Consider the following 23,426-nt stretch of genomic DNA (forward strand, 5'->3'; position numbering starts at 1 on the left):
GCATCTTCTCAATCATGTGTGGATTCCCCAGCATAACTCCTAGGCCCAAGTTACTAAACTATCTATAATACATACTCACTCTTTGCCTCCTCTTGTACTCAAGGATGTACACTCATGATGCTGCTTGCCTTCAGGAGTTTAGACCCCAGAAGAAGTGTACACACCCTAAAAGTGGGTGGAGGACACCCAGGTAGGGAATTCTAGGTTCCTGGCTATGAAGACAAAGTGGGAGGAGAGTCAGAATGGACCCCACTAAGTAAGTGCCCCCTCTTCTAGGACTGAAACTCCCCCTCTAGGCTGTGTACAGGGTCAGAAACAAATCACTCTTACATCATTACAGGGCAGTCTAATTACTTTCCCATAAATAACAACACTTTATATATTTGAAAAGTGAAGAAATGTTAATTGCTCAGTCATGTCCGACTCTTTGCAACCCCATGCACTGTAGCCTGCAAGGCTCCTCTGTCCATGAAATTCTCCAGGTAAGAATACTGGAATGGGTAGCCATTCCCTTCTCCAGGGGATCTTCCCAACCTAAGGATCGAACCTGGGTCTCCTGCATTGCAGGCAGATTCTTTAACATCTAAGCCACCAGGGAAGCCCTTTCTATATAGTGGAACCTTGGGACAAAGATTTCTTTGAAGTTTTATATTCATCAAAGGAGTTGATGGAAGAAATTGTGTTTGCACTTTGTGGTAAAGTTGACCAACTCATATATAACACTATATTATCCAACCCTAAGGGTTAACCCAAGTAAAGACAAAGCAAGAATTAGGGCCTTAAATATGTGAACAACTTAGTTCCCACTTTTTACCCCAATTCTGTCCTTAGGCATAACATTGTAGATGAAACCAGCTTTGCAAGAATGCTAGAAAACAGCAGATAAATAAAATCCACCGAGTTGGGGTTTAATCAAAGTAATATACTCTTTAGAAGAATTTGAGAATCCAGATTAAAAAGAACATTTCATTTCCATTTGTTATATACCTAAAAGTGAATTTATTAAAAGCAGATCACATCACTTCAGGAAATTCAGAAAACTATATCTAAATACACTGAACGCAAGATATTCCTCATCAATTTAGATTCTTATAGCTTCATAAAGATAAAATGCAGATGAATTGATTTAGATCAGGCCTTCATTAAATTTTAGAATTAGCTTTTGGAAAACTTTGTATTGAAATGTTCAGTCTGATTCCTGAGCAGGTGACAAAGTCATGAGTGGATTGTCATGAGATGATAAAGTGCATCACTGCTGGAAATAACATAGGCTGCCTTTGGTTTGTGCTAATAAACTATAAGACAACTTAAACTTCAATTTTAATATTAGAAATCCACGTCATTATAAGTAATCTCAAACTCTGTATGTTATCGGCATATTCACGTGTAGTCTTTGGTGAGCTTGAAATACAATTTGCTGTTTATGCTTCTAATGTAAATCTCCAATTTCTGGTTGGCCACTCCGGCACTAAGCCAGAGCTCTAATTTATTTCCATCTTTCCTTATTTCTTACATCAAAAGAGACTGTGGGTTTGAATAACAAACATTCAATCGACTTAGACGTGGGGTGGCAGGCAGCACAGGCATTACCTGTTTACCTTTTATTGCCTTCTTTGAATTGGCTTTTCTGGGAACAAAACCAATAAGACATGCTGTTCCTTCATCTAGTTTTCACCGAGGATATTTATCTGAAGACATCCCCCTCCCCCGGTTCAGCAAGAAGCAGTGGCAGGGTGAAGAATTCAGACTGGAAGTAGGCGTCCAACCTAACACCATCATAGATTATTGCTCTACCAAGTCATGCAGGACTTCACTGTCCTTCAGACTCTGGCTCGGGCTGATAATTGTTTTTGACTCCAGGAGATGCTGTCGCTAACACATTTGTAACCTGTAGGACAACAGTGTGGTGGGAATGGAATACACACTGCTTTAGTCACTTTGGAACTTTGCACTGGTTCTTCCCTCCTCTCCCCACCTTGCTGTCTTGCACAGTAATTGGCCTAATAAAAGGCAGAAACAAGAATTTATTACACCTTGGGCGGTACTTAAAACAAACTTTATTCTCAAGAACAGCAGTTATGTCTAGTTGCTGCTGGGTATTTTGATATTTCCTGTAAATACTTAGTCTGAATATATTCCAAGTCAAATTCCTAATCACTCAATTTCCCTGCGACTTTCCTGGTTCCCCAGGTTTTCTCTTATGATACTCCATGTAAACACTGTAATTGGAAAGATACATAGATCAGCATCTCTAGAGTCACATGATCACATCAATCTGTGAAAATAGCATGACTTAAAAATAAAAGTCTCTTAGTACTCTGCCAACAGGCTTTGGCATAATCTTGGCAATCACTTAGATTTTTTTTTTTTGCTGTTATAATTTTTCCCAAGTGGAAATAGTCTCATATTTTGCAGAAGTTGTCCAAGCTAAAGAACATCAATCCATCTTCCTGGGTACTAAATTCGTCAGCTGAGTGTATTCGGTCCACATAGGAATCAGTAAAGTGAGTGTGAAACTGCTCGGTGGCTGCTCCTTTCATCTTAAGAAATTGCAATACGAATTCCTGAAATCGTTTATGCAGGAATTTTTATTCTTTAAATCTTCTAGTGTTAAAGCAACAAGAAAACACTTAGAATGTCCTTTGGTGGAATCTTATTACACTTGTTAATATATGTAAACTGATATTCTTTGATGCCAGCAAGTTTGTTGCCCTTACAGAGAAATCTCTGCACAATGAAACGAAACAGAACTGAAGGAGGACAAAATAAATGTCAGTCTTTGCTGATTCGAATTAGATACATTAACAGATTGTCTGGTAACACAAATTGGCAAGAATACAAAAAATCTACATATTACAGTATTCCAAGAAAAATAACTTCATTTGAATACAAAAGGATAGATACACTTTCTTTTTTCCTGTAGCCACTCCTGGGGACAGTGGATGTGTGCTGGCACTGGGATGACTCAGTGCTGCTAAGATACACAGGGTATGACTGGCTGGAGCTTTTGGAGGGGGCTGTTACACATGTGCATTACTAACATCAGACAAAGAAATCTTTCAACCAACAAGGGTTACAGAGCAACGGTTCACTAAAGCACAGGTTGGAAGGGGGTTCAGGGGCTGAAGCAGGCCAATATGGCAGCTTGTAACAGACTTCCTTAGACCCACCAAGCACTGCCAGCAAAGGATGCTTCTATTTGGTTGGTCCACACACAGGGCCAGGTGGTGCTGGGGCACACCACGTGCCAGTGGCAAATGTTTTTAAGTTGGTTGATTTGTTGTTGTTGTTGTTCTTTCCTTTTGGGGGGCTGTCACAGCCTTTCCGATGGGTGGTAAGCTCTGCAGCTGGCAATGTGATTCGCAGTGATAATATCAACAGCTGCCAACTCCTCTGGGAGTCAGAAATTAACAGTCTTGACTCAGGTGTGCTGTCCACGGCTGATAAATATGGCTTAGTTCAGTTAGGCCTTCTTTGTACACTGTGTTTGAGTGGGGGTGTCTGAGGGCGGGTTTCCTATGTTAGTAGCAAATGCTGGGGCTGTGTTTGCTTCCCCAGAGCACGGCCCGTCTGGTGGCTGGGTGCGCCGCCTAGATGCCCAGGGGCCCGGCTGTCCCCAGCAGAGCGGCCAGCAGCGACAGCAGCGCGGGGGAGCCGCGCGGGGGCGCGCCCTGGCCGGAGTCGGGGCCGCAGCTGCCCGCCTCCTCGCACCGCAGCTTCTCGCACAGGATGCCCGTGTATGCGGCTGGGCACAGGCAGCGCACGTTGTTGTGGCACGTCCCTCCGTTCTGGCAGTGCAGGAGCTCGTTGTCGCAGACATTCGCTGCAGAACGAGGGAGGGGGGCGCGGGGAGGAGAAGCAGAATCAATTTAAGTTCATCTGGTACATCATGTTTTCAGCTTAAAAAAAAAATCTCTATCGATCTTGTGCTCCCCCCTCCCCTCCGCAAACTAAGCATGTGACTCCGATTTCCAAACAAATGTAGTTTGCTGCCTTTGTTTTGATCATATTAATCCTTTTCATATAGATTTTTTTTTTTTTTGCTGCAATCTTGGATATTATCACTGTCCATTTCAGACTATCAAGTACAAAGAAATGTGATACTCCGGGTTTGGCAGTATCTTCTCTTCACAGAACTGGGACCTGTTGTGACCTCCAGGGCTGTTCAAGGATAGTGCCTCATACAAGAATGCAGGGCTTTGGAGCCAGATGAATGGAATTAAAATGCAAAGCAGTACTGCAAGAATGACCAAGAACTTCTAAGGGGTGGGCCATTCTCTCTGCGGGTGATTCCAGCGCTGCATGCAGGAAGTCGGGAGCCAGCTGCAAGCTTGAGGAGGGAGGGTGGGGCAGGGGGCAGGCAGCATGCTCCAGGCAAGGTGGCAGCCAGATCCGAGGAGAGAAAGCTTTTCATGGGAGGAGTGTGAGGAAGAGCACTGCATTTGTGCCTAATAGCCTATTAGGATATTTATCGCTTTGTAAATATAGGAAGTAGAATCCAAGGTTACCTTGATTTCCAGGGATAATAATAAATGCAATGGTGAAACCCTGATTATCAAAATTTCACTATGTCCATCAATTAATAAAATCAGTTTGAATAAATAAAGCAAGCAATTTCAGATACTAAAATTCATTCACAGTCCCTGTCATGTAACTTGCATCTCTAATAATTTATTTCTTCAAAGATCAAGTTTTCCTTATTATTTCATGTCTCCTGTTCCTTTAGATAATCAAGGTTTCACTGATTTAGCAGAATGATAAATAGAACACAGGGAAATGAAAACAACACCAAAGAGAAAAAGAGCTAAGAACACTTCCCAGCAACATATGCCACTTAAGCACTTACTATATGGAACCACTCTGGAATGGGGAGGAGGGTGGCGCAGAGCAGAAAAAGTAGCTTCTTATAAATTATAACATTCTTCATCTTTAAAAAATGTCATAGTCAAATTTCCCCAATTTAACACACACGCACACGCATATTCATACTATCAAGTGTAGAGTATTTAAAAAAAAATAACCCTCTTCTCCCAGTAATAATTCAATAGAGAATATTGCCTTGTCCATTAATCATGTTCAATAGTTATATCACTGTCAAAAGAAGCTTCTTAAATGTAAACATGCTAATACTCTGTGTGCAAATGAGCTGAAAGAAGATGGTGGTGGATGCTCAGGAGTTAATAAAAATGTGCCCTAAATAGGGCCCTATCTTCCCACCTTTCACAACAATTCCTTGGAGACCTCTATCATATGGATTGGTATAATTTTCAAGTGTACCCCCACATGCTATCTGTAAATGTTAGAAGTGACTATTAAGGCCTACTAAATCCTTCAGGCTCACAATATTGATATACAAGGTAGTGTTTCAAGGGTTCTAATGATTATGTAAGCTACTTCTCATCGGGTGACTTAGAAACCATAAATATTAGACCCAAATTATAGTATTTTATGAGCCTTGGTTAAAAAAAAATGTAAAGATCTGTAGCTCTGAGGCAAAATCTACAAGACTAGAGTGGTTAAACTCATGGTCAAAACTGACAAAACCCCACTTTTTTTTTTTTTTTTTTGGTTGTTAATTTGGAAAGCATACATAGGGTTTCAGGATTTTGTTTTGTTTACGTTTCAGGAACTATCTGTTTAATTGGGGCAACATGGAATAAACAGATCCAAATAACTGTTTCCATTTAAAGTTAAAGATTCTCAGCATTTCTTGTTCCAGGCAGCAGATTGCTGAATGGGATATTTCCTTTCATTGGGCGCTACACATAGGGAAATATTGTTTCCATCAATATTGATAATTGCTTGCCTTGAATAATTGAGAAGAAATCAATAGTTAATTAAATATCATTCCCCGTAAGAAAAAAAAAGCTATTTCTCTTCTTCTTGGACCTGAATGTAAATCAGTTGTTGAACAGAGGTTTCTTTTTTTCAAGAATCTGGTGATTAAGTTAAAATTCAATACCTTTCTTACATTTAAATAATCTACTAGTTGATGTTGATGATTGTGAGAAATTTAATAAATACTCAAGGACCAGATGAAACCCAGGATTAATAATCACATTAATTGGAGTAATATGTTTTCTATAAGTGATAAGGAGAAAAAATGGAACCTGGAATATATTTAATTACTTTAGAATTTACTTTAAGACACATTTCATTTGGTCTCTTGTTTGTGGTATTCAACAAACACAGAGCTTTACCATACACACAGATCTCTCTGTAGGAATCACATGTTAGAAGCACATCTAAACCTAACTACAAATCTTACCTGCTATTCATAAACTTATGCTCCATCCTCATGTCATTTTAAACCAAATTTGTGGTGCCTAATGAATAAACTAAGTAGTTAACAAATATCATTAAGCTCTTCTTCAGCATATAAAACCCTGTACTAAACACCAAGAAAAAATAAAAGAAATAGCATGATCTCTGCTCTTACAAAGTTTAAATCTGGTTTGGAAAATAAAATATATATACAAGAAATGATATAATGTAAAATTTTATTAAAATACTTTTATCAGTTCTGTCCAGCTCAGTCAGCATCTGTTGTGTGTCAGATGTGTTGCTAAATCTACTGCTGTATGGTTGTAACTCTATCTGCCCTACAGGAGCTCACAGTTTTGCAGAAAACAAACAAATGAACATATACAGAAATAATTATGATACAGTATGAAAAAAAACTATAATGGAAGCAAACTGCTAGGGGAATTCAAATGCTGGTGTAAGTAATTATCTGGGGGAAGATTTGAGAAGAATATAGAAAGGAGATTGTATTTGAACAATGGCATGCATCAGGCAAATACTGGTAGAAAAACATGGTTGGGGAAACTCTATCAGTAAAGGCAAGAAGATGTGAAAATACTTTGTGCTGGCTGTTAAGCATCTGTCACTCAAGTCTGAATCCACCTTTCTTCTGATGTTGAGGCTGAAACCCTGCAAGGTGTCTCCTGGTTTCCACCAACAGGGTGCACTAGAGAGAACAGAGAAGGCAGGAGGACGGAAGCAGAGATTTCCCTTTCCCTGATTCAGGGCTCTTCCTAAGAGGATTGTCCCAGCAATGGCTCCACATCCCAACAGCAGCAGTTTGTTCTGGGGCTCAGCCTTTTCAGAACCAGTTTCAGTCTCACCCTTAGAGGTTTCTGCCCCAACCTGGCAGCATTCCTTCTCTAGAGGTGTGAGCCCCAGCTCCAAGGGGCTCCTGCCTAACATTTCAGGGGTTAATAGTAGCAGCTAGGCATTACCTCCTAAGAGGCATGGGTCCCACATCTGTGGGGTCTCTCCTCCGAACTGTTAGCTTCTCATAACCCCATCCTCTTTTACTGCTCCCTGCTCACACAATTGACAATTTCTGAGTTATTTCAGTGTCCTCTTCTCATGTCTAAATTCTAAAGCACCTGTTTAACCATTTCCTTTAGTAAATTCTCTTTATTGAAATATGTACTGTGGGTTCACTTTTCTGACTGGAGCCTGAGAGACACATGGAAAATGTTGGTGAATGATGAAGATTCTGTGTAACATGCTACAGAGTTTAGATAATAAACAATGGGAAGCTGTCAGAGACCTATGGGCAGGGTGGTGATTTAAAGGGGGTAAAGGTGAGGCTAGGCCTGAGAAAGGACAGGCTGGAGGGAAGGTGACCAGATATTTCAACCAAGAAAAGGCTTGGTCTGGGTTAGAGCAGTGGGGAGGAGGAAGGAAGAACATATTTGGAGGCAGGCTATTTGAAATAGGTAAGAGAAAGTCTGAGGTTCCTATTTTTGACATTTGGACACATCATAATGTAATTTATTAAGAAAAGACTGGAGGCAGGGTTTGGTTAGGGAAGAAAATAAACTCTCTTTTTTTTAATCTGTTGACTTAGAGAGATCACAGGCTCTTCTGCAGGGGTCTTGTTATTAGTTGGAAAAAACTAGTTAACAGTTCAGAAGGTAGTTCTTCCTGGAGATACAGATTTGGAACAGGGGTGATGCTGGTCATTGTTACAAATAGTGAAGAGAAAGGAATAGAAGACCTCATTTGCTAGAATATAGATTAAGTTGAAAGGAAAACTGCAAATAGAACCTTGAAGAGTATCCGCATTTAAGCCATAGGCAAAGAAAGAAAAACCAGGAATGATGCTGAGAAAAAAAGGTTTCAACAAAATGCAGTGATGATATGAGGTTAAAAAATTAATCACAGCAGTCTTCCTGCTGTGGTTAGTTGGATCTAGGAATAGACTGGAAGAGTATAAGAGGAAGGGCACTTTGAGCTGAGCAAAGGAAATATGCAAAGTCAGCCCTGCATGCTCTTGATTGAATCTGACAGAAGGGATTTTAGAATAATTAGAAAAAGGATTGGAGGAATTTGAGGAATTAACGTTTAATAGAGGTCTTTGGTTGTCAGTCTAAAGTAGTAGCTTTCAACAGTGGATGATTTCCCCCCCCATGGGACATCTGACAACATCTAGAGATGTGTTTGGGTGTCACATCTTTGGGGAGGGCATGGTACTGGCATCTCGTGGGTAGAGATGCTACTAAATATCCTTCCATAAACAGGGTAGCCCCCTCTCCCACCCAAACAAATAATTACCCTCAATTAATGTTGGTGATAAAATGTTGAAGGTCTGGATCAGGTTATCGGCCACAGCAATGAAGATGGGCGACTGTCCTAATATACATTGGGGGAAGGAAAAATGAAAATGAAGATGCCTTGGTGATTTTAGATCCAAGAGAGTGAGCTTTCAGGTGCAGAACCATAGGAATTAAGACTGTAGTACTCAAAACTGAAGTATGAGCAGATTATCTTCCTGGGGGAGTTAAATACAGACGACGAATATCTAAGACAGACCACTTAATATTGCTTACAATTAAAGAGGAACCAAAATCACTCTTGTCGTGTAATTTGTTCTATACCTTGCTCTGATAGAAATCAAAGCTTGTGGTTCAAAAACTATCTAGACAAACTCTAAATGAGGAAATTTAAAACAATTAAGGGTAGCTCTAGAACTACAGGTCTCCAAATTTATAGATGACTGCTTTTCACACAGAAGGGAACAGTCGGAAGAAATGCACAGTGTGCAATGCTTTCCATGCTCCTTAAGACAATATAAATAACTTCTGTAGATCCTCCGGTTTTCATTTGTATTGACCAACTGATCTGTTTTCATATCACACTGGGTGGAGCTCTTGTTGACAACATTAAATTTCACATCTTCTAGAGTGCCACCACATTCTGGCAGAGCTCCAAAAACAAATCAGCCCATACATGCTGCTGCTGCTGCTGCTAAGTCGCTTCAGTCGTGTCCGACTCTGTGCGACCCCATAGACAGCAGCCCACCAGGCTCCCCTGTCCCTGGGATTCTCCAGGCAAGAACACTGGAGTGGGTTGCCATTTCCTTCTCCAATGCATGAAAGTGAAAAGTGAAAGTAAAGTCGCTCAGTCGGGCCCGACTCTTAGCGACCCCATGGACTGGAGCCTACCAGGCTCCTCCATCCATGGGAATTTCCAGGCAAGAGTACTGGAGTGGGGTGCCATTGCCTTCTCCATAAAATACCAAAAATATCACAGGTTTAGGTTGGGAATGGCAAATATGTTGCATATGCTCTCATTTCCTCTTTCTCTATGTAGAAAACATAGCTACTTAATCATGGCATTCTCTTGCACTAACCTTCAGAATTCCTTACACAAGGTTTTGTAATAACGAAGAACCTTTTGTATTCTATTACAAATTAATCACCCAAAGGGATGTTGCCTATAAGCCTAAGTGATACATAATGGCCCATCTCTGAGAACCCTGCCTCGCAGGTAATGAGCATCAAGCTATTAATAAAATATCTTTATCTCACAGAGAACATCCCCACCAGGCCCACCTGTGAATCACTGCAGGGAGGAAGAGGCTAACATATCACCTCCGGAGGCTGACCAGAACCAGGAAATGTTTGACATTACTCTCTCCCCTTTTAGTATAAAAGAAGCCTGAATTCTAAACAGGCAAGATGGTTCTTTGGGGCACAAGTTCACCAATTTTTCAGTCTGCTGGCTTTCTGAATAAAATATCTCTTCCTTGTCCAGCAACTCCTCTCGATTTATTGGTTTGTTGTGCAGCAAGCAGTATGAGCGTGGACTTGGTGACAGTTTCAGGCATTGACCACCGGTTGATGGAACTGCCAAGAGGATAAGCATTTACAAAACCCTGGCATTATCTCCATTTCATCTTGCATATCACTGCAGGTTAAAAATCCAAATGGGATTTCTATCCAACAAGCACTTTGCAGTTATCACTTCTTTATTTGGTACCCTTCTGTGTGAATTTGCCGCAAACTGAAAATGCTGACCTTATTTTGTTAAATATTTATGTCACGCATGTCCTGATTTTTTTTTTTCTTCATTGCTATTGACAAACTAAGAATGTGCTACCTCTATAAATAGTGAAGGTTCATTTTTAAATCTCTCACATAAAACTTGATTTAGTATTGGAAACAAATTGTTATTTGCTAGATACAATTATTAGGGCCTCCTAGGTGGCTAGGTGGTAAAGAATCTGCCTGCCAATGCAGGACACACAAGATATACAGGTTGGATCCCTGGGCTGGGAAGATCCCCTGGGGGAGGAAATGGCAACCTGCTCCAGTATTCTTGCCTGGAGAATCCCATGGACAGAGGAGCCTGGCTGGCTACAGTCCATAGGGTCGCAGAGTCAGACACGACTAAGCAACTGAGCATGCATGCAGGCACAATTATTATTATGATAAAACATAAATCCTTAGATACAGAAAAAGCTAATACTACTTTGATAACAGTTTGACTATATTCTAAAGGATCATTTTACTATTGATAGAAATAAATTCATTATGGTGTGTCCAATACATCACCGACTCATCACCGATGGACATGAGCTTGGGTGAACTCCGGGAGTTGGTGATGGACAGGGAGGCCTGGCGTGCTGCAATTCATGGGGTGGCAAAGAGTTGGACATGACTGAGCGACTAACTGAACTGAACTGAATACCACACCATCTAATCTATAATCCCGTGATGTTTCAATATTAGGAATGCTTTCAAACCAAGACAATCTTTGGCCCTTGATAGATAAGGTTATAGTATTAACGTTAGACCCAGAGTTATATGGCTAAAAGATGAAATGTGGAATCTTGATGGAAAGGCTAAAGACAGCAAGGTGTTCTATTAGCTCTGATAAGCAAGCCAAATATTGTATTCTATTACAAATTAATCACCAAAGGGATGTGCCTATAAGCTTAAGTTATACATAATGGGGACCCTGCCTCCCAGGTAATGAACATGAAGCTATTAATAAAATATCTTTGGCTCACAGAAAATATCTCTATCAAGCCCACCTGTGAATGACTACAGGGAGGAAGAAACTAATACATAAGCTCCTACATAAACTAGTTGTTACGAGTTTATAAAAACACTCAGAATTTTCACAGTGAAAGAATAGGCACAGACAGCATTTCCTCCCTCCTCTTTCACTTCCTCTTATTTTTATTTTATCTTGGATCACGAGAGTCACAGGGATGTGACTAAATCATCTGATCCTTTTAACTTGCTTTCTGTAGGTTTCTTTCTTGTCATCCACTTTTCCCCTTTCTAAACTGCAAACTATCATCAAAATTTGAATGATAAGACTTTGATTCCTTTTTCCTCTATTCATCATTTCTGGAAGGGATGGAAAAGCAGACTTAGAGGGAACCCCAATGTGCAAAGAGGGCACCAGCCAGGACTTAGAATCGCTACTCGTTCTATTCTTCATTTCTTTTGTGACTTGAAGGGTCACTTATTCCCATTATGGTCACGATGACCCATTACATTACCAAAGGGAAGTTTTCTTTTTTCTGTTTGGGTCTTGTTCAAAGCTATATACATTTAGGTTCGCCCTGTCGGTAAGCTGCTAGGCTTGAGCAATGCTGGGCCTGTATTTATAGACTTGAAAGTTTCTCTTTCTGGCTTTGTCTCCTGCACTTCAAGGAATCAAGGCAATGCGTTACCATGACAGCCTTCCTTGATGGTTTTATTAATAAAGTGACCTCTACCTTCACCACCTGAAACAAGCCTAGGAGTGCTGAAGGAAAGATATTCCAAATTGTTTCTGTCCTTTTCAAAGAAACGTGGAAGAGTGAATAACCTCCACCAAACAGGCTAATAACAAAGGCATGCGTGCAACACACAGCTCTGATTGAGGCATTTGAGAGCCTGCGGCCGGGAGATGAAGGGCTGTAATAATAACCCACTTATTCAGCCTTGTGGCTGTTTTACTAAGTTTTGAGATGTGAGATGTAAAACTGAATCTACAGATTAGCTCCTGGTGTGTAGAAGAAACTCTATAGACTGGTGTCTAATGGCCTTTTGGGGGAACTCTGGGTACATTTTTTCTATCTGTTCTTACTTATGGCTGGCCACGACTGGGGATATGGTTTAGTGATAACAACGCTGATTAAGAGTCATAAAACCTGAGTTCTAGATCTGACTAGTCATCACTTTGCAGTAAGGCTTTCAACATTATCATGAAACCACTTAGTGACATCCATCCATCATCTAACTAGGCACTGTTCCAGATGATGGACACACAGTGTGAGCCAGATGGACCATGCAGCTGCTTCTGTGGAGCTTACAGTCTAGTGGCAGCTATGAAGTTAGGGAAAGAGTTTGAAGTAGGTATTTCTACAGTCCTTTTGAGCTTTATGAGTTGCATGAATATTTCTCATGGAAAGCCTATCATTTTAAAAGGCAAAGAGTGAGGAATTCCTCCTCTTTTTCATCAGATACATGATGACAGGTGGCCTTCTCCAATATTGTGAGCCCTGGTGATGACTCGGGTGACTGTTTGGCTCGATCGGTTTTGCCTGCTCGTGTCCCATGGAAGAGAGATAGTTTTTTCCTCATCACTAAAAAGCATGAGGTGGTATGAAGAGAATTAGGTGAAGAACTTGTGATTCAAGTCTGGTCTCTGTGGTTAATGGGCTGTGTGAACTTGGGGAAATCATTTAACCTCTTTGTGCCTCTCTTCCCGCACTTCTAAGGCAAGGATAATAACACTTGTCCTACTCATCGACCTCACAGTTGTTGGGAGCCTCAAGATGAATTATGTGATGGTGCTTTAAAAAATATAAAACCTTAGTATACTTTGTTAATGTTCAATACCTTCCCAGTTTCCCTTAATGCTAGAAGCTCAGAGTGGAAGAGTGAGGTGCTTATTTCTATATCTGCCAGAAGAATGAATTAATCACTACCTATCCAATTCAAGGTACTTGAAGTGAAAAGGAAGTAGATGTTATACTCTTTCAAAGACAGCATCTGTGTCTGACCTCTGAGGGCATGAATCTTGAGACAGCGTGGGGTCAAACATGCAGCTATTGAATATTTTAATTCAACTGCTGTGTACTTGCAAGGTCAGTGTGGACAGGCAGTGCCTGTTTTCTCAAAGGTGACCTTATATACTTGCATTCAATGCGCATTCTCCTGTGCCAATCAGAGTGCATAGATGTATTTTCAGAAGAGCAAGGGTGATACTGCCCCTTGGCCAATCTTTCGCCTTTGCAATGGTGAGGCAGTGTCTGTATAGACTGAAACCTGGGAGCCATCAAGTGGAAACATCCTTGCTTTCCTGCTCTCAGCCTACATTCCTGTCAGCCTTTTTTCATGAGGGACAGTGACGCTGGTGGCATAATCCCCATGTGACAGCAGCCAGCCCACTTTGTCTCACTGTAATGAGGCCAGGGAGCAGAGCTAAAGGGGCTGTGGCGAACAATGTGCAGCCGTCAGCAAGTGGTCAGGCACGTCTGAGTAATCAAGTGCCGCAGGTTCTGACGTTACAGAGCAACCATTCTATACTTATTCATCTAACATCAAAGCACTGATTATGGGAGTGACACTTGCTCTTGTCCAATCAAAGGAAATGCTACTCAAAACATAAGAAAGCCATGTTCATTTCAAGAGGGCTACGTCTGCAGTATATGGTAACTCAGCTAGCATGAATGAGATAACAGGTGACTTGAATGCAGGAGCTAGAGGTACTGCCCAAACACCTCCAAGGTTTTAGCTGTTGCAACCTGAAAAAAAAAAAAAAAAAAACCTTTGCTGATATTGAGATATAATTAATTCACTGAGAATCCCACAAGCCAAAGGCTGGTCACCTTTCCTAAAGCGATCATTAATGATGTATTGAAATCCTATTTAGGTCAACATCTCAGACACAGACGCAGGCAAGATGCTCATAAAAATGGTGCTGAGAAATCACAGAGCTTCTCATTGGGTATCAGAAAATGTACTTCTCTAGTTTAATAAAAATGTGCAACCTCTACTCTTTTTGCCCAAGGTGAAAGATGGCATTCATTGGGAGGCATAGTCACACACAATGGCAACATACACCAGGGTATAAACCATCATTTCAAAGTACATGACATTATGTCAAAAGAGAAAGTACAAATATTTATCCAGCATGAATCCCATAAGTACAGACATGTACCTCTCCAAGTACCTTATGTAATAAAAACTTAAGAGAATGTGCTGAGACAGATTCTACCAAAATGTGACCAATGTTTATCTCTGGCTGGTAGGAGTGCAATTGATTTTAATAACTCTGATTTTCATCTTTACACATTTTACTCTTTCCAAATTGCCTGGACTAAATATAGAGTCCTTGGAAAATATTGAAAGTGTTAGTCACTGGTCATGTCCGACTCTTCGTGACCCCATGGACTATAGCCCACCAGGCTCCTCTGTCCATGGAGATTCTCCAGGCAAGAATACTGGATTGGGTAGCCACCCCCTTCTCCAGGGGAATCTTCCTGACTCAGGGATTAAACCCAAGTCTCCTGTATTGCAGACAGATTCTTTATCATCTGTTAACAAAAAGAACTGTTACTTGAGAAAATAAAAGTATCTTTTACTGAGATGATAAAGGTAATTTCAATAAATGAATCATGTGACCATATTTTGCCACATTTCCATGTTATTAATATATATTCCTAGTCAAACTACCAATTATCTTAAATGTCTACAAAAATTATCTCACAAAAGGCAAGAGTTCCTACACAATCCTATAATTGTAAGAGAGACTTACACACAAGGATTCCTTGTTTTGCAGAAGGCTGTATAGCTTCAGGTATGAATGGAACCAGCAGGGTCTCCTGAGCTAAAGTCATCTGTAGCCCAAGGGCCATCTCATTCGAACTAGTGCAGACTAATGGAACGTGAGGGGACATTTTTACACTTGAAGATCAAACAACAGTGATGACTTGAATCGCATCTCCCACCACCTTCTCAGTAGAGGGGCTCATGGTCAGATTTAACCTAAAGAAAATGTATTTCATGCTGCTTGAACTTGTGGGAGACTCATATCTGCTACACTTGTACATGTCTGCACCACATATATGACCTGTTCATTGTGGCTGTATCACAAATATTCAGCCTTGTCTCTGGCAGAAATAAATGCCAAATAAATATTTATTAAGCAAGTAAACAGAAGTTGTGTTTTATTCCCTGCCTTCTTCTGAGTGGTGAATACAAACATATTATTAGTAGACTGATACCAATATAGGTGGATAGACAGTAAGGATATCCACTTACTAGATAGATACGTTGGATGGAAAATGGGAAGAAGAAGAAGGAACATTTTAGTTTCCACAAAGTGGGAGGTAAAGCTTCTGCTGAGCATGCGAGGCAGAGTAGAGCTGGGGTTAACTCATGCTCTAGGGTTAAGGGAAGGGGGAGATATTTTGCAGGGAATGGGGAAAAGTTAACTAGGAACATGTAGAAAAACTGCTGGTCAGCTCTGACATTCCAGGTCAGCTTGTATGTTATGATTTGTCAGGGCTTCTCATACATGAATCCATAATGGAGAGCATTAGCTGGAAGAGAATGGTGACTAGTTTTGGGTTTCTTCCTTTAATGATACAATATACGCCTTGGGAAGGGTGGGAGAGAGGGGAAGAAGCAAGGGTAGGCAGATGAGTTAAGAAATTAGAAGCACTCCTTTCATTTTTCATTAGTCAAAACACATTACCTCTCATTATAATTTTGGCATTGTGGGTAATGTGAAGGCAAAGAAACATGACAAGGACGGAACTTAGTGACATGTTTCTTTTCATCAGAAGGTGACTAGTTAAATTTGGAACACAGGCTAAAGGAAAATCCAGATGGAGCTGTTCTACGTGGGCCTGGGGTGGAGGTGAGAGACCATCATAGCACATAGAAAAATGCAAGAACGAAGACCTGGAGTTCCTTGAGAATTATAAGACAATCCATATAGCCCCATTCAGAGCTGAAGACAGATCTGTAAGACATTTCACATTCTGAGTAGGAAGGAAGAGCTATACTACAGGCTTTTGATTTTCAGCATTAAGAAATTCAAGTATCTGTGGCTGAAAGGAGATAATTGTGTCATTAATTCACATGCATGGCTTTTTTTTTTTCTTTTGAGACAGAATTTCAATGCCTTTGAGCACTTTGTAAAGCTAAAATATAATCTGAGTTTCCTGTTTGTCGAGCTATAGCCAAATGTCTCCTTAGAGACTTAATTTTTCCTATATATACTTGGCAAGAGTGTTCTAAATATGGTCTAAGCCCTCTTAGGATTTTTAAACAGCAGGGATATTTAAGTATGAAACATAGCTACTAAAATCACACAGCAGTAACTTTTCTTAATGACGCCCCCGGGAATCACTATAATTCACTTTTGTCTTCTGTGGCCTTGCTGTCACCATAATCACCTCCTGACAATGTCAAACCAAGGCTTGGGAGGTGATATCATAATGTCAGGATGAAACAAAGCCGTTTTCCTGCTAATGCCAATGTCAAAGCAAAATGAATTAATGTCGATAAATTCAAGGTGAGGAAAACAACATTATGGAATCAAGAGAATGTGCAAAATGATGACACGAGTCATTTAGGGATGCTGGAACCAAACAAAAATGACTGCTAATTTTCAAAAATGCATTTGCTATTGCACTGGGGGCCAGGCATTTAAGTGATCTAAAATACATTAGTGAGGTTAGGAAAGGACAATGGGGTTACAATTATGGACAAGTCATAAGGATACCTTTTCAATAAAGTCACACCTCACATTGCAACTTACATCATCTTCCCCCATTGATAAATTCTTGAGACACTCAAAATTTGAACTGTAAAGTCTAGCCCTTAATTGTGTACTGTGGTGTTGTCCAGAAGTCTAGGTTCAAATACTGACATCACCACTTGTGGCTCTCCAATCTGAATTAAAAAAGAAAAAATTCTATTTTTTTTTAATCTGTAACCATCTGAGGCCATTTCACAGGGCTGTTATGAGCACGAGAGATCATTCAATGCAATTATTAAGTGCTTTTTAAGTGCCAGGCACTGCTCAAAGTCCTACAACAAAAAGACAAACCAGAAGAGCCACAGAAATAGGGTTTATTTTTATAGGTTCATGTATTTGCATCTCATTAGATAATGTAACTTCACAAAGTGGACGCTGTTGTGTCCTCTAGTTCACTTTCATCATTAATAATTTCCAGCTTCTTTGGTGCTTAAATACTCATTGATTTGAAAAATATCATCTTTCACTCCTCTTCTTACATGAAAAAATAATTGCAATTTATTTCGTTTTCTTTAATGAAGAGGAAAACAGACAAAAATTCTATTAAAGAAAGTGTTTACATAAAAACAGGGATGCTAGACCAGCTCATGACTAACATTAAGTAATTCTAGGCAACACAACTTTTACTAAAACTAAATTTCAAACATGAAGAATTAGAAAGAGGTACTCAGAGTCTTTTCTCAACATCCAAAAGAATCCTTTCATAGTTGATTAAGAAAAAAAGGTGCAGGAATGAGAATAAATCCGTATAGTAGATGATCTGAAAAGGAAATGAAGTCATTGCAAGTATGCAGAAGGGCGTTTTACGGCTTTCCCTAAGAAGAGCAAGGCTGTTATATCTCAGGAGAGAAGAGAGCTGGTTAGACAGAAATCAAGAGGCTAGCAAGCAATGTGTAGAAGCTATGCCTTCTGGGGCTCTCAGATCCAGCAGAAGGAAGAAAAAAAAAATTATAAATTGGTTTAGATACAACTGGGAGGCTGTGAACATTATTTAAAGTACAGTGAAAAGATGTTAGTGCTTCTCTTTGAAGCAGACTAAGGCATACCAAGCGGAGAAGGCAATGGCACCCCACTCCAGTACTCTTGCCTGGAAAATCCCATGGACGGAGGAGCCTGGAAGGCTGCAGTCCATGGGGTTGCTAGAGTCGGACACGACTGAGCGACTTCCCTTTCACTTTTCACTTTCATGCATTGGAGAAGGAAATGGCAACGCACTCCCGTGTTCTTGCCTGGAGAATCTCAGGGATGGGGGAGCCTGGTAGGCTACAGTCCATGGGGTCGCAAAGAGTTGGACACGGCTGAGTGACTTCACTTCGCCTTTTAAAGAGTTACTACAGGATATACGCTCTGTGAAGATAAGGATTTTGACTTATCCAAATCCTTTTTTTGATTTTGTGCATGCCTCAAAGATTTTGTGCAATCTTTGAGGATTTTTTTGAGGCAATCTTTGAGGATATTTACAATATCCATTGAGTATGAGTATTTTTGAGTGGATGAACAAGTGAATTTTACAGAAAAAAATTCACATATTCCATACCCATTGTTTCATTTCTTCTTCTAGAATACTTTCCCATGGTGTTTACTCTCTGTCTCTTCTATACTCATAGCATAGAAGGGCTATGGCAGGTTGGGTTGTCATTCACAATCTTCTGTGGCTGCTGAATGGATAATTCTGAAGTCAGGACCCCCCATAATGTGAGGAGATCAGAATCTCCGCATTGTCTGCTTTCACTCCCACTGTGAACTTTCTACTCCTGGCTAATCTATTCACTATCTTTTCCAGTAGTCACGTACGGATCTGAGAGTTGGACCATAAAGAAGGCTGAGTACCAAAGAACTGATGGTTTCCAACTGTGATGCTGGAGAAGACACTTGAGAGAGTCCATTGGACAGCAAGGAGATCAAAGCAGTCAATTCTAAAGGAAATCAACCCTGAATATTCACTGGAAGGACTGATGCTAAAGCTGAAGCTCCAGTATTACGGCACCTGATGTGAAGAGCCAACTTGTTGTAAAAGACCTTGATGCTGGGAAAGATTGAGGGTAGGAGAAGGGGATGACAGAGGACCAGATTGTTGGATGGCATCACCCACTCAACAGACATGAGTTTGAGCAAATTCTGGGAAATAGTGAAGAACAGGGAAGTTTGGCATGCTGCAGTCTATGGGGTCGTAAAAAGTCCAACATGACTTAATGACTGAACAACAACAACAATCTTAAATATACTCACAAAACTATTAAGAAAATAAAATTATAATTAAGAGGATAGACACTTGTACATCTTATCTTGCAGAATATTTTCACTCACCTGGCAGGAGTTATTATTATTACTATTTCCACTTTACAGGAAACCTGTGCATCTTACCCAAGTCCCACTAGTGGCCAAGTGGAGAGGCAGGACTAGAACTTAGACTACTCTGACCCCATAGCACGATCGGTCCCTGGTGCCCTCCTGTCCTTCTGTTGTATGCTGGCCTCTGAGTTGGTGCCTCTGCTCCTGGCCTGTCCTTCCCCAAACACCCCACGTATCTCTAAATGTCCAGCTCATGAACAACACCCACCATAGTTTCTCTGACTGTTCCAGCCTTCAGACACCAGTCCTGCTTTTCAAACCTTACAGCAGATGGTGCAGATCTAGCTCTGGACATAGATATAAAGGTAAACATAATTTGGATGGCCTGGATTTAAATCTCGGTTCCACCAAATACTAGTTGGGTGACTCCATGCAAATCACTTGACCTATGTTTGCATCATTTATATAATGGAGATAATTTAATACATGATATCCACGTCACAGGACTATGTTGATGAAATAAATTAAGTAAAACACATAAGGTAACTGCAACAATGCCTGATGTAAAATCCTTCAGTAAATGTTAAGTTTTATTTGACTCTTTAAAACCTACAGCAAACACTCCTTTTCATGTGAATTTCATGTCTCCTCAACTAAAGCATAAGTGATGTGAGGGCAGGGCGATTTTAGTCTTGTGCCTCCTTTCACTGTCTGCACTGAGCAACATCAGCTTTGTGCAGAGCAAGTGGGCACTCTATATACATTACTTCCTGAGGGTAGTAGACATCGCTTTGTGCACTCAGCCAGCTTTCATCTTTGTATTCTCAGCATCTATGCTATTTTCTGGTACCTAAGAGGAAATTCTCCATGATGTTTCTTCCAGCGATTTCTGCATTCCTGAGATCACATGCTAAGTCACTTGAGTCGTCTCCAACTCTCTGCGACCCTATGAACCCTATCCCGCCAGGCTCTTCTGTCCACAGGATTTTCTAGGCAAGAATACTGGAGTGGGTTGCCATTTCCTCTTCCAGGGGATCTTCCCAACCAGGGATTGAACACATGTCTCTTAATCTCCTACACTGGCAGGCGGGCTCTTTACTACTAGTGCCACCTGGGAAGCCCTGAGATCATATAAGAGTTAAATCAGTCCTGAGAATAGAACTGAAACAAGTCTGAGTTTCATTACTAACTCCAAGTAATGGCTTCAGAAAAGTCCCTTAGCTTAGCTTCTAATACCTTTTGTTTCTGTTTCTTTTGCCATGGAGAGAAGGAGAGCAGCAGGGAAAGAGGGGCCAGGAGGACAAGAAGGAGGAAAATTACAGAGTTGGGTTGATTGGGAGAGAAATGCCCACAGAAACCTATCTAGAGATGCAGTGCCTTCTGAGGGTGTCTCTGGCTGTTTGTTTTGGAGGTTTGAAACTGTTAGTTGCTTAGTCGTGTCCGACTTTGCGACCCCACAGAGTATAGCCCAGCAGGTTCCTCTGTCCATGGGATTCTTTAGGCAAGAATACTGGAGTAGGTTATCATTCCGTTCTCCAGGGGAATCTTCCCAACCCAGAGATGGAACCCAGGTCTCCTGCATTGCAGGTAGATGGATGGCATTTAAAATTTAAACCCTTCAAGATCTTAAGCTGAAACTTCTTGGATTTAGCTTCTGTCCAGGGTATTTCACTCTAAGTATTGGAAGGAAGAATGACTAGTGCATGCTCCCCACAAAAAAGCACAGAAGGTTGAACAGGCCAACCCACAAATCCCCATTCAGATTTGTCCTAAGGCCAGAGCTAAGACATGCTCTTCAAACAAACATGCTTCTTGTCACTGGCTGTGCTGCTTGGTATGCCGTGTGATCCCACATGGATCATCTTATCTGGTTTTACCTTCCAGAGTTCTGATTGCTTTATTTCATGTAGGCTTCTGATTAATCTGAAGTTCTGTGCTTTCGTTCACCCCTCTTTTCCCTGGACTCCTGCTACCTATCACTGATACGTTAGATCTTTCATCTGTGTCCACTCACTGATTTCTATGCAGTGCTTGCTTTTTACACGAGGTGCCCCTCACAAGTCAGGCTATGAGGATCTGTTTCAGATACATCTCCAGCCTGTTGACTCAGGCAATTCCTTTGTGCCAATGATGTTGCTGGTTATAGATTTTTATGCCTCTTAAATCAACCTACAGTGTTTAAATGCTCTAGTCAAAAGGCAAGCCTATGTCTGGCCCAGCTTTAACAAGACTAAGCAGGGTGGTATATTCACAGACTGCAAAGAAAGAAAAGATTGAACAAGTTTTTAGAGTGTGTAAAGAGGATGATTCTGCCTATGTTAAGTAGAAGGGAGGAAACATAATTCACAGGACGTTGAGCTGAAGGCAAGCTGTTACTTCAAACTTGAATATTGAAACCTTTACCTTGTTGCCACTAATCGCTTTCATATTTCCAAAATAATGGTTAGAAGCCTCTTTTTTATAGTCTAAGAAGGAAGTACATAATTTCAAAGTAACCCTAAATCTCCCAAATCCATCAAAATGGAAATATATCTAAAAATGATATATAGCACTTTTATTGTATTGTGAGCATTAGGCAATTTTCAAGGTTACGGGCAATGTGAAGAATGAATAAGTCCTATGATTTAATGAACACATGGAAATGACTCCTAAGGACATAACTAGGCCCTCAAATAGACCAGGTAGCAAACTGCTTGAAAAAAACCTCGCAAAACACAAGCACATTTTAGTTCTTGACAATTTAAAGAACACTTAGACTTTCTTTCAACAGAACACTTAACTACCTAAAAATGTTTTAATTAATATTATGGATTATTCATTTCTAAGTTCATCCATTTTATTTTCAGAAAATAAGTGTAAAAAAGCAAAGTAATGAAGGGACCAATGAACTGAAATTGTGAATTATTTTTCTTAGCATTACATAACTAATGTGATAAAAGTTTAGGCAAAAATGCAGTCAGCAAAGATAAAATTACAAAATTACCTTGCAAAATTACAAGGTAAACAAATTGGTATGACCAAGTGATAAACTACATGAGATAGATTTATTTTCCAATGCTAACGTCAGTAGATTCTTAACTGTATTGCCAAGAGCAATACTGTGAGAATAATGGAAAAAAGATGGAAGGACCATATGAAAAAAGTAAAGGATATGTAGTGATTTCCAATCATTAGTTTATTTCCTAAGAATTCGTGTTGATGATGGGTACTTGCCTCATGACATCAAAATGTATGATCAATACATGCTAACTAGGCCAGGAATCTAGCTTGGGACACTCCTGACTGGGAACCAGTGAAGGCACAAATGAAGACTTGAACTGCCAGCGGGAAACCAAGGGAGAACCTCACTTCCTGGCTTGTTTGATGATGGATCTGAGAGAACTAGAACTAGCTTGGTATAGCTGGTCTCTCACCCACTCCTTCTGAGGAATAGCAATGGCTGTGAAGTCATGCACATCTGGGTCAAGTCTTGGCTCCTCACATTATTAGTTATAGGGCCCTGGCAGGGCAAGTGACCTCATCAGACCTCAGCTTCCACATCCATGAAATGGGTACATGGCAGGGTACTTTTGAAGATGAAAATGGATACTGCATACAAATGGTAACTATTTTGATTATACAGCAGTCTAAATGAGGTATAACTGTTTATGAATCCTTCTTCCTGTTTGGTAACTAAAGAGAATTGTGTACTGATAGGTCAATATATGTGTTATTTTTTTGAGGGGAGAGGTTTCAGTTAAGCCAAATTAATAAGAGTGAAAGCTAACACTTATTCACCAAGCACTTAGCTTGTACCAGCATTATTCTAAATACTTTCCATGAATTGATTTATTTAATCCTTTTAATAATCTTACAATGTAGGTACTCTAATTTCAACAGTTTTACAGAAAAAGATGCTTGCTCCTTGGAAGAAAAGCCATGACCAACTTAGACAGCATATTAAAAAGCAGAGACATTACTTTGTTGACAAAGGTCCATATAGTCAAAGCTATGGTTTTCCCAGTAGTCATGTATGGATGTGAGAGTTGGACCATAAAGAAGGTTGAGCACCAAAGATTTGATGC

At 40.4% G+C, this 23,426-nt stretch overlaps 1 protein-coding gene across 1 annotated transcript in view; it reads right to left on the reverse strand.

Moving 5' to 3' along the window:
• Positions 1-2,601: 2,601 nt before the first annotated feature.
• Positions 2,602-23,426, reverse strand: part of NTNG1 (netrin G1) — a 364,680-nt gene continuing 343,855 nt past the window's right edge. Inside the window, exon 8 of the mRNA XM_055584934.1 lies at positions 2,602-3,823. Within this exon, the coding sequence (XP_055440909.1) occupies positions 3,591-3,823 (233 nt within the window). The 3' untranslated portion in view covers positions 2,602-3,590. The remainder of the gene's footprint in view (positions 3,824-23,426) is intronic.

Source organism: Bubalus kerabau, chromosome 6, assembly GCF_029407905.1.
Source record: "Bubalus kerabau isolate K-KA32 ecotype Philippines breed swamp buffalo chromosome 6, PCC_UOA_SB_1v2, whole genome shotgun sequence".
In the NCBI taxonomy this organism is placed as follows: domain Eukaryota; kingdom Metazoa; phylum Chordata; class Mammalia; order Artiodactyla; family Bovidae; genus Bubalus; species Bubalus kerabau.